General features: G+C 37.7%; 1 protein-coding gene across 1 annotated transcript; it reads left to right on the plus strand.

Moving 5' to 3' along the window:
- The first annotated feature begins 334 nt into the window (after positions 1 to 334).
- LOC139429825 (uncharacterized) lies at positions 335 to 2,945 on the plus strand. Its single transcript, XM_071196045.1, has 2 exons — positions 335 to 1,847; positions 1,900 to 2,945. Exons 1-2 carry the CDS (start codon positions 335 to 337, stop codon positions 2,943 to 2,945), a joined length of 2,559 nt encoding a protein of 852 aa, XP_071052146.1.
- Positions 2,946 to 15,528: the final 12,583 nt, after the last annotated feature.

Below are 15,528 nucleotides of genomic sequence, written 5' to 3' on the forward strand. Positions count from 1 at the left end.
ATATAGAGCCCGCAATAAAGGACTGTAATCGTAATATTAAGGCGATGAACGCTGCTCTAAAGGTAGCCACCACAAGTGGTGAGAAGCACCACATAACCACTTGTGCTGGTCACATGCATGGATTCCGAAGCATGCTAAAATCGGTTCGGTACGTAACTGGGGCCGGGTACAAACCAACTCACCCGACTCGCGAGAACTTTAGAAGCTTGCGGGTAAAATGGCAGGACCTTCAGACGGCGTTCTCCAACAGAATGAGAACGGGGATCATCATTAACCTGACACACAAGGACCCTCGACAATTTATGAAGATGCTAAAAAAATGATAATAAGGAGAATGACTAATGATGTGAAAAAATCAACATTGAAAGTTAACGCTGTGTTTTGTGGTGAATTCGTAACTAAGAAAACGGGACAAGAAGTATTTAAATTTAAATATACAAATACCAAAAATACCCCAATTTATAACAACACCGATTTAGAAGAATGGTTTAAGAGCAACATTCAAGACCCCGTTCTAAAAGACCTTGAAAAATTTCAAGAAAAAGATAGTGGATGGGCTTTAAATGCGATCGTAAACCTACAGATGAACATTAATAAATATACCCCACAACTTGGGTCGTCATACATTGAATTACCTAGGGCCCTTAGGTTGAAACATGCTTGTGTAAATGTAAAGAACGATGATGAAGCATGTTTTGCGTGGGCAGTGACTTCAGAGCTTTATCCAGCCAATCATCACACCGACCGAACTTACATGTATCCACATTACTCAGAAGTTTTAAATATGAAGAACATAGCAATGCCGATGGTCATGAAACAAATCCCTCGGTTTGAACAACAAAACGATGTGTCGGTCAACGTGTATATTCTCGAATCACTGAAGAAGGGGCGGTATAATATAGTTCCTTCCTATCTAGCTAAGGAGAGGAGAGGCAGACACGTTAACCTGCTACTCATCCAAGATAAGTATGTAGAAGAAGAAGATGGGGATGATGATGGTGAATTCAAGCCGAGATTTCACTACGTTTGGATAAAAGATTTATCCCGACTAGTGTCATCTCAATTATCGATACATCATACGAAAAAATATTTCTGTGAACGTTGCCTTCACTATTTTTACACTTCCACCGGTCTAGAAAAACACGTGGAGGGTTGTGCTAAAATGAATGAATGCCGCATCCGTATGCCGAAGGAAGGTGAAACGGTATATTTCAAGAATTTTCAAAATAAAGAACCGGTTCCATTTGTGGTGTATGCGGATCTAGAATGTCTTCTGATACCAACAACAAAGACTGATACACAACATAAGCCATATAGTATTGGTTATTACGTAAAATGCTCATATGACGAGTCCCTGAGCTTTTACAAATCATATGCCGGTGAGAACTGTCAGCAGTGGTTTGCGACCGAAATGAAGCAGCTAGCGGAAGATGTGGAAACTATATTCCTATGTCCCTTACCCATGGAACCTCTTACCGAAGCGCAAGAACTAGAGTTTCGCTCATTATCACGCTGTCATATATGCGAAAACCGCTTTGACGCGGGTGATGTTAGAGTTCGAGACCATTGTCACCTTACTGGTAAATATCGAGGAGCTGCGCATGAGGATTGCAACATTAACTATCAGGATAGTCACGTGATTCCAGTAGTCTTTCATAATTTAAGTGGGTACGATAGTCACTTTATTATAAAGAATTTAGCAAAAGATTTCGAAGGACGCATCGATTTGCTACCTATAAATAAGGAGCGATATATTTTTTTTACTAAAAATATAGACCAAAATTTAATTAAATTCCGGTTTATTGATTCATTTCGGTTCATAGCATCGAGTTTAGATAAATTAGCAAGTTATATACCTAGATTCCTTTCCAAATTTAAAAACACAATTTCCAAATTTAGATGAATCTAAATTCAATTTATTAACGCGTAAAGGAGTGTTTCCTTATGATTACTTGGACTCTTTTACAAAATTAAATGAAACTGCATTACTGGATGAATCTAAATTTTATAACTCTATGACCGACAGTCACATTGCAGATACTGATTATACGCATGCTAATGAAGTGTGGAACGCTTTTGTCTGTCAAAATTTAGGAAATTACAGTGAGTTATATTTGAAAACAGATATATTGTTATTAGCAGACGTATTCGAGCAATTTCGGGCTAGCTGCCTGAATTCGTATAGCTTAGACCCGGCTCATTACTATACATTGCCCGGGTATACATGGGACTGCATGCTGAAGTATACGAGGGTAAAACTTGAGCTATTAACGGATATTGATATGGCAATGTTTATAGAGCGAGGTATACGAGGAGGTCTAAGCCAGTGCTCGAAACGTTACGCCTCGGCTAATAATAAATATATACCTAACTATAAATCAGATGAGCCATCAAAATTTATAATTTATGATGATATCAATAATCAACATGGATGGGCAATGTCTCAGTACCTACCCTATGGCGGATTTAAGTGGGTTGAGGGAAACAACATCAACTTCAATGTACCTGAGGATAACCCTGAAGGTTACATTTTAGAAGTTGATCTCGAGTACCCTGAATCCATTCATGATTCACATTGTGACCTTCCATTTTGCCCAGAACATCGTGCACCACCAAATTCAAAACAAACCAAATTAATGGGCACTTTATATAATAAAGAGCGATATGTGTTGCATTATCGTAATTTACAACAAGCGATTGAAAATGGTTTAATTTTAACAAAAATTCATCGTGTTTTGGAATTTAAACAGTCGGCTTGGTTGAAATCATATATTGATTTAAACACTAAATTTAGAACCGCGGTGATTAACGATTTCGAGAAAAATTTATTCAAATTAATGAACAACGCCGTATTTGGCAAGACGATGGAAAATATTCGAAAACATTCCATTGTGAAGCTTGTGACAAAATGGGGTGGTCGTTACGGCACAGCGCTGAGGCGTTGATCGCGAAACCTAATTTCAAATCTTCAATTATCTTCGATAAAAATTTAGTTGCTATAGAGCTCAATAAAATGGAAATTTATTTTAATAAACCCATCTACGTTGGTATGTGTATTTTAGATATATCGATATTAAAAATATATGATTTTCATTATTCGTATATGAGGAGACGATTTGGGGACAAGGCCAGAGTCTGTTACACCGATACAGATTCCCTTATATACGAAGTCGAATGCCCGGATTTATTTGAAGTGATTCGAGGCAATGCTTCGAAATATTTCGACACGAGTGATTATCCTGAAAATAATATATACAACATTCCTCGTGTAAATAAAAAAGTTCTCGGTATGATGAAAGATGAAAACGCCGGTAAGGTAATGACTGAATTTGTGGGGTTGAGATCGAAGATGTATGCATGTCGAGTGGAGGGGGGAGATAAATTTAAAAAAGCTAAAGGCATAAAAACGTCTATTGTTAAAAACGTAATCAGTTTCGATGATTACTTAGTATATTTGCGAGAGGACAAAGAAATGCTCGTCACCCAAAAATTGTTTCAATCGCGAAACCGACTTATCTATGAAGAATGTAATAATAATAATAAATGTATCTTATTAAATTTATATAACCGTAGCGTTGCTTTATTTTTTATTAAGTAAATATAAACATGTCTGCGATAAAGGTTACCACCACCTCTATACCCTCTTAAGTCTCAACACTTCACTTCCCGCATGCTCGAACCCCGGCAGAATTCCAAGCCAAACCCTTTTGTGTCCGGATGTATCAAGGTTTCGATGAAGTTCCAACACCCCTCACTCCGCACCCTGCCCCCTACTGGCACAGTCCCGAATCCTGCACCTAACTGGTTGTCTAGATGACGTCACCACCACCAAGCTGCACACGATCCGGGGGCATGACATCATCAGCTCGATAACTAAATAAGGTCCTTTTACCAGTTTTCACCCGTGCAATGTTGTTCACGCTTATTATAGTCGGCAGGAGGTTGTAGGGAAGGACAGGGGTTGAACCGGTATTCAACCGGTTGAACAAGGGTTGAACCGGTATTCAACCGGTTGAACAGGGGTTGAACCGGTCGGTTGAACAGGGGTTGAACCAAGGCCCTTTGGCAGTTTTCACCCGTGCCATATTGTTCGTGCTTGTTATAGGCGACATGGGGTTGTAGGGGGGAATTTTTGGGTTTATTTTTCGATTTGAAGCATCGTTAACGAGATATTTACCATTTTATAACCTCCAAGCCAAACGCTTTGTGTTCACATGTCCGGTGGAATGACGTCATCAGCTCGATAACTAAATAAGGCCCTTTTGGCAGTTTTCACCCGTGCCATGTTGTTCGTGCTTGTTATATGCGACGGGGATTGTAGGGGGGAATTTTTCGGTTTATTTTTCGATTTGAAGCATCGTTAACGAGATATTTACCATTTTGTAACCTCCAAGCCAAACGCTTCGTGTCCGGATGTGTCAAGGCCTCGATCTATCGACGATGACGTCATCGTGATAAGGCGGTAACCTCATTCAATCCCCAGCCTAAAAGAGGGTTCTCGGAGAATGCTATGCTGTGATTGAGCCACGCCGTCCTGCCCGCCCGCACCCCGCACCATAGCACTCAGCCGGTAAGCCAAACCAAACGCTTTGTGTCCGGCCTCGATGATGACGTCATCATCATAAGGCCCGTCGATCCTCATTCAAATTTCCCGCCAAAAAGAGGGTTCTTGGAGAATGCTGCGCTCTGATTGGTTGAATTTAAAATTTGGGCGTGGCCACACCCTCGAAAGGAGGTAGTGGTGGGGATAAAAAGTACTTTTCGATCCCAATGTTAAATCTTATGGGATTTTGGTCCAGAACGCCCATAGCTATACTACTTGCCGTAAACGCTAACCGATTTTGATAATTATATTTTTGTAATTTTCCATATAAATAAGGGTATGTTTTGAATTATGTTATAAATTTTTCCGATAATTATTTTTAATTAATTGTTAATTACTCCGCTATTCCTTAATCAATTTTATCCGCTCAAAAAAGGGATTTGGTTAATTTTGTACCCCGCATCCGATAGCGCCGTTAAAATTTTGCTATTGTCATTAATTAGCCCTGCACATTATAATTTAGTTTTCATAACTTGTTTTAATACGACCCCCCACTCGGAAAAATCCAGTTTTCACCCCGAACAAGTATAAATAGCCGGTCAAAATTTCATTTTGCATCAGTCTTCAACTGTCTTGATCAGTCTTCAACTGTCTTAATCAGTCTTCGACCGTTCTGGATTAGTCTTCGACATTCTTCAAGAGTGTTCAGCCGTCATCAACCGTCTTCAAGAAGTTCGCCAGACTTCACCGAAAAATCTCCGAGTTTTGGAAATAACCGAGAACCTGGTGTTGCTGCGAGTTTTCCGCAACACTCTCCCGACCTGGTATTGCTGTGAGTTTTCCGCAATACTTTCCCCGACCTCGTGTTGCTGCGAGTTTTCCGCAACACTCTCCCGACCTGGTGTTGCTGCGAGTTTTCCGCAACATCTTCCCGACCTGGTGCTATCGCGAGTTTTCCGTAGCACTTCATCCAGACCAATTATTCCCTTATGAATAATTATTTCAATTACGTCCGAAGTACGAGTCCCACAAGATTGCACTAGGCCAGACATTTACCGACTATATATTTAAATAAAGATTTTTTTTTACCTTCCTCCGTAAACTCCTATGTTGATTTTTTTTTATTATTAATAAATTTTGATTTTATTTCTTAATTTATAAACCGCATGTTTTTGTTTTGTTTAACCCTCTCTCAAACACCCTGAATCTCCGACTGTAACACCCAAAAGCTACTTGGAGGCGAAAGAGTTCCTTAACTCTCTAAACATAAGGTGGCGCCCGAGACCGATAACATCCCGAACATAAAAAAGAGGCACCAAGACCCCTTTCCTAGGACCGAACCCGGAAAGGACGTCGCAAACAATAGAATGAATTGTTTATCATTCTTATAACAACCGATTTGAATGCATCAACACAACTATTTTTCATGCAAATTATGAATGCAGAAGAAAAATTATGCTAAATTTAAAACAATAATCTCTTTATTAATCTCTCTTTAATAATTGATTCCTGAAAATTACAATAATATTTATGATTATTATTTATGATACAACATATCAAAACTATAAGATAAGTTTTGATATGTTGTATCATAAACTACAATCTTTAAACTAATAAATTCCAAATTAAATAATAGTTTTATAAAGCGCTTTTTGTAATCTATAATGATTAAAGTGATGTTTTGATATACATCACCTGCATATTCTAATTACTTACTTTTAATTAGTATTATCAAAGGATAAATTTCGCAAATTATAGTTGCAACAATTAGAATGTTTCCAGGCCTCCCTTTCCACTCAAAGTCGGTTAAATATGAAATTTTCACAAACATCTTTCCAGAAAGTAAAAACTGCGTGTTGTCCACATTTTCACTGCAACTCAAATAAAAAAAACAATTGGTCGGAAAAGACTACGTATAATATAGTAATATTAAAAATTTATACAGAACAATTGATTTTTAATAGAAGGCGTTTTCTTTTTGCTGTTGTTTGGGTCGTAAACATCAAATATTCATCGAGAGTAAAACAATGTCAAGTGAATTGAAATTGAACGGCATTTGCAATATTTTTTTCATTCGTTTTACGATGTAATAATTTAATCATTTACACCGGCCGTGAAAGCCTTCGTACTTATAATCATTTATCGTTGGACGTTTTACAAATGTTAGTTAAACAATATTTTTCTATATATTTCCTTAAATGATTAGTTAGATTTTGTACGGGCGCGGCGGATAGAAAGGGCTGGAAAACATGTTGAGAGATAAATTGGACATAGCGAGGTGATGTATGCGATGCTGGAATCATTTGGGAAAGTGGAAGATGTAAGAGTAAAGGTAAAGCATGGAGCCTTAATACGAGAAATCAAAGGGGAAATATAAAGAGGTATGTAGAGCAAACAAAAAGGGAAGAAAGTGGAAAGTAGGAAAAGGTGGGGACAACAGATGTTGGAATGATAGAGAAGGAGGTATTGGTAAGTGTACTAATGCGCTTGCAGAGAAGAAAGGCGACAGGGGACGATGGATTACAGTATCAGGCATGGCTGAAGGCAACAGACAGTATTATATAGAAATTTCTTAAAGCCTTCAATAGGATTTGGAGGGACGAGGAATTAAATTAGTACTTAAGCAGGAGCTTTGTTTCTTCAGTACCGTTAGCAACTCGAAATGACTCGCTAATCCAGGATAGGATTGAGGACACTAAAGAACAATTATTTTTTCATTCACCAATATTTCGTTTTGTTTACTAAAGCTTCTTCAGGGTTTGAGTTTAAATTGTTTTGAAAAGGGGGAAATAATTAATAAAATCAGCTGCAACGTACATCTCAAACCATATGAGAACCGTAAAAGTTGAACATTGGTCAAATAATGTAAATAATGTAATGATTATTTGACCTGCTTACCTGTCTCCAGCTACACCTTATCCACGTTCATTTCTTCTTTAACGTCTCCCTAGCCAACCCCAACACCAGCCACCAGCACGTGATCTACACACATCCTAACAGCCCTTGTTCCTTCCATTCCCGTATCGCCACCCCTTACATCATAACGCTTTTTATCAAGCAGTCAAATATTATCTTCCTTTTTTCTACATTACTCCCAAATATCTTATTACATAACCTTGTTCGCCTTCACAGCCATCATTGTAATACGTCCGCCGTCCTTGTTATTCTGTGTATCCTAAACATGTACAGTCGTGTTCACGGGAAATGCGCACTAAAGGTCGATGCTTACATTTTGTAGCACAAATGTGCTCCGCGTAGCTGACTACTGCTAATTATATCTAAAATTATTCTCTATAAGATAGCGTGGCCCGATCTTGTTGCACTCATTTTCTAAAGACGGTTTTTAGGAAATGAGTGCAACAAAATCTGGCAGTAGTCAGATACCACTTTTGTTGCATCATGAATAAACATGTATTATTATTATTATTAAATACCCACCTACATTACAAAGCAAAAAAACCTTCTTGAGTAAAAAGTGATAATGTATTAAAAAGTAACAATAACCAGCACAGAAATTAATTAATATTTATTTCTGACAGCTCTCAGCATAATATGGTTCCTATCAATGTTACTGATAAAGTGAAAATAAAAGTTAAACTTACTATGACAGAATCCGTTAAATTATCTTGCTCCAGTTCAGGCTGTCTAAGCGATTCACTCGTTACAATGTGTGCTTCCTGAATAAAGAAAATGTCATTAGAACTGTAAATTTAATTCTAAAAGTAAATGGAAGCTATTAGAAGTAAGAAATTATAATTTACATTCATAATCACTCTTAAAGGCTTTGCATCTCTTTTTAAGGTCAAGGGGGTCTTATTCAACATAAAGCTTTCCATTGTAAAATGATTGTTGCAAATTCTCATTCGTCTAGAATATATGTTTTTTGCTGGTACACCAAGACACTCATTCCATGATCGCTGTCTAAAATATCAAAGTAAATTTTCATTTAGTACAAAAAATCTATCAAACTTAAATTTATAAATTTACTTATAGATATTTTTAATGGAAAAGAAAATAATTTAACCACTTCCTCTACCGAACGTCCGCAAATGTAGCAATTCCTCTCCATTACAACTAAATTCTACTATAAACCTCGACTAGGCCTTAAAAACTAACTAATTCTAAGATAACGAACTATGGTAATAAACTTATGAAAACTAAGGTATACAAACAAATAAACTACTAAACAAATCTATGTAATAATCAAACGATAAACAGGCAAAACTACACAATAATTAAACAAGACACAGATAAAAGATTGATGAAGTAAATACAAATTTTTAAACGGCTGAATAAGCAAGTCACGCAAGTTCTGATAGAACTGGACCAACTGGACGTAGCTCTGGGATTTACAGATTTACGACTTGAAATACATGGCGCCACCTATTGCCTTCTTTAAACTCTACGAGTTTACGACTTAAAAATTTTGAAATAAATGGTGCCATCTATTAGTTTCTTTAAATACTACTGTAACGCGACTATTGCGCCATCTACATCGATTCATTTTATGTGAGAGAGAAAGTACCATATGAAGTTTTCATTAGTTGAACAAGGATAGATAGGAGTGCCAATTTATTAGCCGGGGTCCGGCCTCTGTATACTCTGTGGCGACACGCAATTCTCTCAAGATGAAACCAGTACTTTAAATCTAGGTGACAAATTCTCTTTGCCTACTAAACTCAAACCCATAGATCTAGCTATCAGTCTAGAGGCTCAACTTAATACACATCCGTCTTTCACAGATCTTACTAGAGATAACACATAGAAAATATCAACAAATCGAATCTTCTTACTAATTTTCATAAATTTCATTTTAAAAATGTTAACTCTCTCAGACAGAAAATTCGAGATGAGAACTTGATGGTAACCATGGGTGACAAAAACGCCGGCTTAGTTATTTTGAATAAAGATGCTTACATTACAAAAACTTTGAAATTTTTCGAACAAAACAATATTTCAGAGATTAACAATAACCCCACTTTTACGTTCAACAATAAACTGAAACAACTAGTTCACAAATATAAACCCAGTCTAAATAAATTTAATATCAACACTTACAACATTTTTGAAATGAATCTCCTTTGATTTCCTGTCTAAAGATTCTGATAAAATTACATAAAGCAGATCACAACATTAGACCCATCATAAGTAACACTAACACACCTACGGAAAAAATAGCAAAGCATTTATCAACACTTTAACCTTACTTTTAAATTTACCACTAAAAACTCTGAACAATTAATTAATACTACCTCCGTTCCAAAATAAGTGTCCGATTTGTATATTTTATTTTGTTCCAAAATAAGTGTCAACTTTTAAAGAAAGTGAAATATAAGTACTACTATATTTTAATTTATTAACAGAACTGTATTAAATTATAATTGAACAAAATTTTTTATAGTATAATTTAAATAAAAATTATAAACTATTTAATGCCATCCGTGCAGTTTCAACAGCTTCTTTTGAACAAATTACATTTCTTTGTAATTGTCCAGTAGACCGTAATTTTTCTTTCTCTGTATGAGGGATTTTGTAATTGTTACCTCCTTTATGAAACATGGAGGACTCTATACATTTCTGCAGTGTTATGAAAACATTGTCTAATTTATATGCAGGTGTATCATCCCATGCCTTCAAAACAGCAGCAATTAATTCATCTATATTATGCATCGAGTTTTTATGTTGTATAGACTGAATTGCATTAAAAAAGAATAAATCAAGAACATTAAAGTCAGGGCTGTTTGGTGGCTGACAAATCAAACTAATATTCCATCAGTAGTATAGCTTTGTGCGTTCTGGCTCAAAATCCCATAAGATTTAACATAGGGGTCCAAATTCACATTTTATCCCCACCACTACCTCCTTTCGAGGTTCTGGCCACGCCCACATTTTAAATTCAACCAATCAGATCGCAGCATTCCCCCAAGAACCCTCTTTTTGGCGGGAAATTTGAATGAGACTATCTACATCGACGGGCCTTATCACGATGACGTCATCGTCGACACATCGAGGCCTCGATACATCCGAATTACCGGCTGGGTGCTAGGGTGCGGGGTGCGCGCGGGCAGGGTACCTCAATTAGAGCATAGCATTCTCCGAGAACCCTCTTTTAGGCTGGGAATTTGAATGAGGCTACCGCCGATGACGTCATCGTCGATACATCGAGGCCTTGACACATCTGGACACGAAGCGTGTGGCATGGAGGTTACAAAATGGTGTATATCTCGTTAACGATGCTTGAAATCGAAAAGTAAACCGAAAAATTCCCACCTACAACCGCCTGTCGCCTATAACAAGCACGAACAACATGGCACGGGTGAAAACTGTCAAAAGGGCTTTATTTAGTTATCGAGCTGATGACGTCATGCCGCCAGATCGTGTGTTGTTTGGTGGTGGTGGTGACGTCATCTAGACAATCATATACACGTTTGGTGCGGGATTCAGAGCGTGGGCGGGTAGGGGGCAGGGTGCGGAGTGAGAGGTGTTGGAACTTCATCGAGGCCTTGACACATCCGGACAGGAAGCGTTCGGCTTGGAGGTTATAAAATGGTGAATATCTCGTTAGCGATGCTTCCAATCGAAAAATAAACCAAAAATTTACCCCCTACAACCGAACAACATGGCACGGGTGAAAACTGCCAAAAGGGCTTTATTTAGTTATCGGGCTGATGGCGTCATGCCGCCAGATCGTGTGGTGTTTAGTAGTGGTGGTGACGTCATCTAGACAATCATGTACATGTTAGGTGCGGGGTTCGGAGCGTGGGCGGGCAGGGGGCAGGGTGCGGAGTGAGAGGTGTTGGAACTTCATCGAGGCCTTGACACATCCGGACAGGAAGTGTTCGGCTTGGAGGTTATAAAATGGTGAATATCTCGTTAACGATGCTTCAAATTGAAAAATAAACCAAAAATTTATATATGAAATTTGCTTCCCGTTAACAGATAGGGGTTAACCGCGGACCGTATTTGAATCCGTGGAAGATGACCGGTTGAATAACCTGTTTCAAACCCGGTTCAACCCAGGTTCAACCCCTGTTCAACCGGTTGAACACCGGTTCAACACCGGTTCAACCCCTGTTCAACCGGTTAAATACCGGTTCAACCCTGGTTCAACCCCTGTTCAACTGGGGTCAACCGGTTATTATGCTGATGCGAAAAACTTTATTAACGTTGTTACAAAGTTGATTAGAACATTTTGGTTTATTAATTTTTTGTGGAGGGGAAGGTTAATTTAAATGATTTTTACGTAAGTAAGAGTACAGTGACCTCGAATTAGGAGTAATTGTAGGTAACGGTACGTTCACACAGCGGCCCGATATTACGGGACCGTTCTTTCTCCGATCCGTCACTACTGGATGTGATGTTCACACACAATACAACGGTTCCGTATTTACAGGATCAGACTATTATTTATATTCACACACTATTGGGAGGTCGATCATTATTCGACCGAAAGTCGCGTAGAATGGATGTTCTTGTGTTATTTTGGTACTATCGTCTTCCACTACACAAAAAAAAGGTGAAGGCGCCAATATATTTCGCTTTTATATTCGTATTTTTACTGTTTCGACGTCCAGTTTTTGTTGGCAAAACGGAACGACACATTTTGACGGATAAGTATTTTTTACTGGATCCGGTATACTGTCATGTATTTGAACGCGCCCATTTAAATATATAGGTCTTCGCAGAAATAAAATCGGATCCGCAAAAAACGGTCCTGTAAACAGTATGTGTGTGAACGTACCGTAAGGTTGAAAGTGAAAGATCTCCGTTTGAAGCGTTGCGTGAATTACATCATCCTTCTAGATACTTCTATTACACATGCCCCCCATTCCTCCTAATAATTTTTCAAGAATATATAATTACATGTTTTTTATAATTTATTTACTTTAACAACTATTTAGTAGCTAACAGGTTACACTTATTATTAACCGAAAAAATCAATTTTGAACCTTGAACTGGACTTTCCATATCCAATTAAGTGTACCAAACTTGTTAAAACCGATGAAGCAATAATTCCAAAACAAAAGTGGAAATTAACGGGAAAGGAAGTATTTGAATTTAAATATATAAATACGAAAAATGTCCGAAATTATAACAACACCAATTTAGAGGAATGGTTTAAGAACAACATTCAAGACCCCGTTCTAAAAGACCTTAAAGAATTTCAAGAAAAGGATACTGGATGGTCATTAAATGCTATCGTAAACCTGCAGGTGAACATTAATAAATTCACTCCACAACTTGGGTCGTCATACATTGAATTACCGAGGGCCCTTCACCCTAAGGGCCCACGCTTGCGTAAATGTGAAGAACGATGATGAAGCATGCTTTGCGTGGGCAGTGACTTCAGCACTTCATCCAGCCAATCATAACACCGAGCGAATTTGCATGTATCCACATTACTCGGAAGTTTTAAACATGAAGAACATAACAATGCCCGTAGTCATGAAACAAATCCCTCGGTTTGAACAACAAGACGCTGTGTCGGTCAATGTGTACATTCTCGAACCACTAATGAATGAGCTACAATGTAGTTCCTTCCTATCTAACTAGGGGGAAGAGAGGCAGACACGTTAACCTACTACTCATCCTAGATAAATACGTGAACGAAGAAAATGGTGATGATGATGAATTCAAACCAAGATTTCACTACGTTTGGATAAAAAATTTATCCCGGCTAGTGTCATCCCAATTATCAATATATCATAGAAAAAAGTATTTCTGTGAACGTTGCCTTCATTATTTTTACACTTCCACTGGCCTAGAAAAACACGTGGAGGATTGAGTTAAAATGAATGAATGCCGCATCCGGATGCCGAAGGAAGGGGAAAAGGTATATTTTAAGAATTTTCAAAATAAAGAACCGGTTCCATTTGTAGTGTATGCGGATCTAGAATATCTTCTAATACCGACAACAAATACTGGTACACAATATAAGCCATATAGTATTGGTTATTACGTAAAATGCTCATATGCCGAGACTCTGAGCTTTTACAAATCATATACCGGCGAAAACTGTCAGCAGTGGTGTGCGGACGAAATGAAGCAGCTAGCGGAAGATGTGGAAACTATATTCCTATGTCCCTTACCCATGGAACCTCTTACCGAAGCGCAAGAACTAGAGTTTCGCTCATTATCACGCTGTCATATATGCGAAAACCGCTTTGACGCGGGTGACGTCAGAGTTCGAGACCACTGTCACCTTACTGGTAAATATCGACGAGCTGCGTATGAGGATTGCTACATTAACTATCAGGATAGTGACGTGATTCCAGTAGTCTTTCATAATTTAAGTGGGTACGATAGTCATTTTATTATAAAGAATCTAGCAAAAGATTTCGAAGGACGCATCGATTTGCTACCTATAAATAAGAAGCGATATATTTCTTTTACTAAAAATATAGACCAAAATTTAATTAAATTGTGGTTTATTGATTCATTTCGGTTCATGGCATCGAGTTTAGATAAATTGGCAAGCTGTATAGATTCCTTTCCAAATTAAAAAAAAACAATTTCCAAATTTAGATTAATCTAAATTCAATTTATTAACGCGTAAAGGAGTGTTTCCTTATAATTACTTGGACTCTTTTACAAAATTAAATGAAACTGCATTGCCGGATGAATCTAAATTTTATAACTCTATGACCGACAGTCATATTACAGATACTGATTGTACGCATGCTAATGAAGTGTGGAACGCTTTTGGCTGTAGAAATTTAGGAAATTACAGTGAGTTATATTTGAAAACAGATATTTTGTTATTAGCAGACGTATTCCAGCAATTTCGGGCTAGCTGCCTGAACTCGTATAGCTTAGACCCGGCTCATTACTATACATTGCCCGGGTATACATGGGATTGCATGCTGAAGTATACGAGGGTAAAACTTCAGCTATTAACGGATACTGATATGGCAATGTTTATAGAGCGAGCTATACGAGGAGGTCTAAGCCAGTGTTCAAAACATCACGCTTCGGCTAATAATAAATATCTACCTAATTATAAATCAGATGAGCCATCAAAATTTATAATTTATGATGATATCAATAATCAGTATGGATGGGCAACGTCTCAGTATCTACCATATGGCGGATTTATGTGGGTTGAGGGAAACAACATCAACTTCAATGTACCTGAGGATAACCCTGAAGGTTACATTTTAGAAGTTGATCTCGAGTACCCTGAATCCATTCATGATTCACATTGTGACCTTTCATTTTGCCCGGAACATCGCACACCGCCAAATTCAAAACAAACCAAATTAATATGCACTTTATATGATAAAGAGCGATACGTGTTGCATTATCGTAATTTACAACAAGCGATTGAAAATGGTTTAATTTTAACAAAAATTCATCGTGTTTTGGAATTTAAACACTAAATTTAGAACCGCGAAGATTAATGACTTCGAAAAAAAATTATTCAAATTAATGAACAATGCTGTATTTGGCAAGACGATGGAAAATATCCGAAAACATTCCATTGTGACGCTTGTGGCAAAATGGAGTGATCGTTACGGCGCTGTGGCGTTGATCGCGAAACCAAATTTCAAATCCTCAACTATTTTCGATGAAAATTTAGATTTAAATTTAAAACTGTTAACACAACCACTGAAGTGACTTTCAAAGGCTGGGTGATGCCTTTTTATAGTAAAGTAATGAAGGGGGGGGCGTGGAAAGGGGGAGGAGTGGGGGTTTGGGCGGAGTTAGAGTGGGGGTACTTTTTTCTGAGTCAGCTTTCCCGGAAATCGGGGGGGAGGAATTTTAGATTTCCCCCACTCCCATCCCTACTCTTCCATCTCCACTTTTGGGAGGAGTCTGAGGAGGAGCAAGGGAGGAGCTTCAATAAACCACCCTTTCCCTTTTTTTTCCTCTTTTTTCTTCTTTTTTTCCTTCTTTTTCTTCTCTTCCTTTTTCTTGATTTTTCTTTTCAATTTCATATTTTTTTAATTTACAACCCAACCCAATGTGTACATAACAATGTTCAT

Source organism: Onthophagus taurus, chromosome 5 (assembly GCF_036711975.1).
Source record: "Onthophagus taurus isolate NC chromosome 5, IU_Otau_3.0, whole genome shotgun sequence".
Classification (NCBI taxonomy): Eukaryota; Metazoa; Arthropoda; class Insecta; order Coleoptera; family Scarabaeidae; genus Onthophagus; species Onthophagus taurus.

Bases quoted from the DNA above. Each gene is read 5' to 3' on its own strand.
- LOC139429825 (XM_071196045.1), top strand. From the start codon at position 335: ATGACTAATGATGTGAAAAAATCAACATTGAAAGTTAACGCTGTGTTT. The intron at 1,848-1,899 runs GTTATATACCTA...TTCCAAATTTAG, and splicing joins GAGTTTAGATAAATTAGCAA to ATGAATCTAAATTCAATTTA.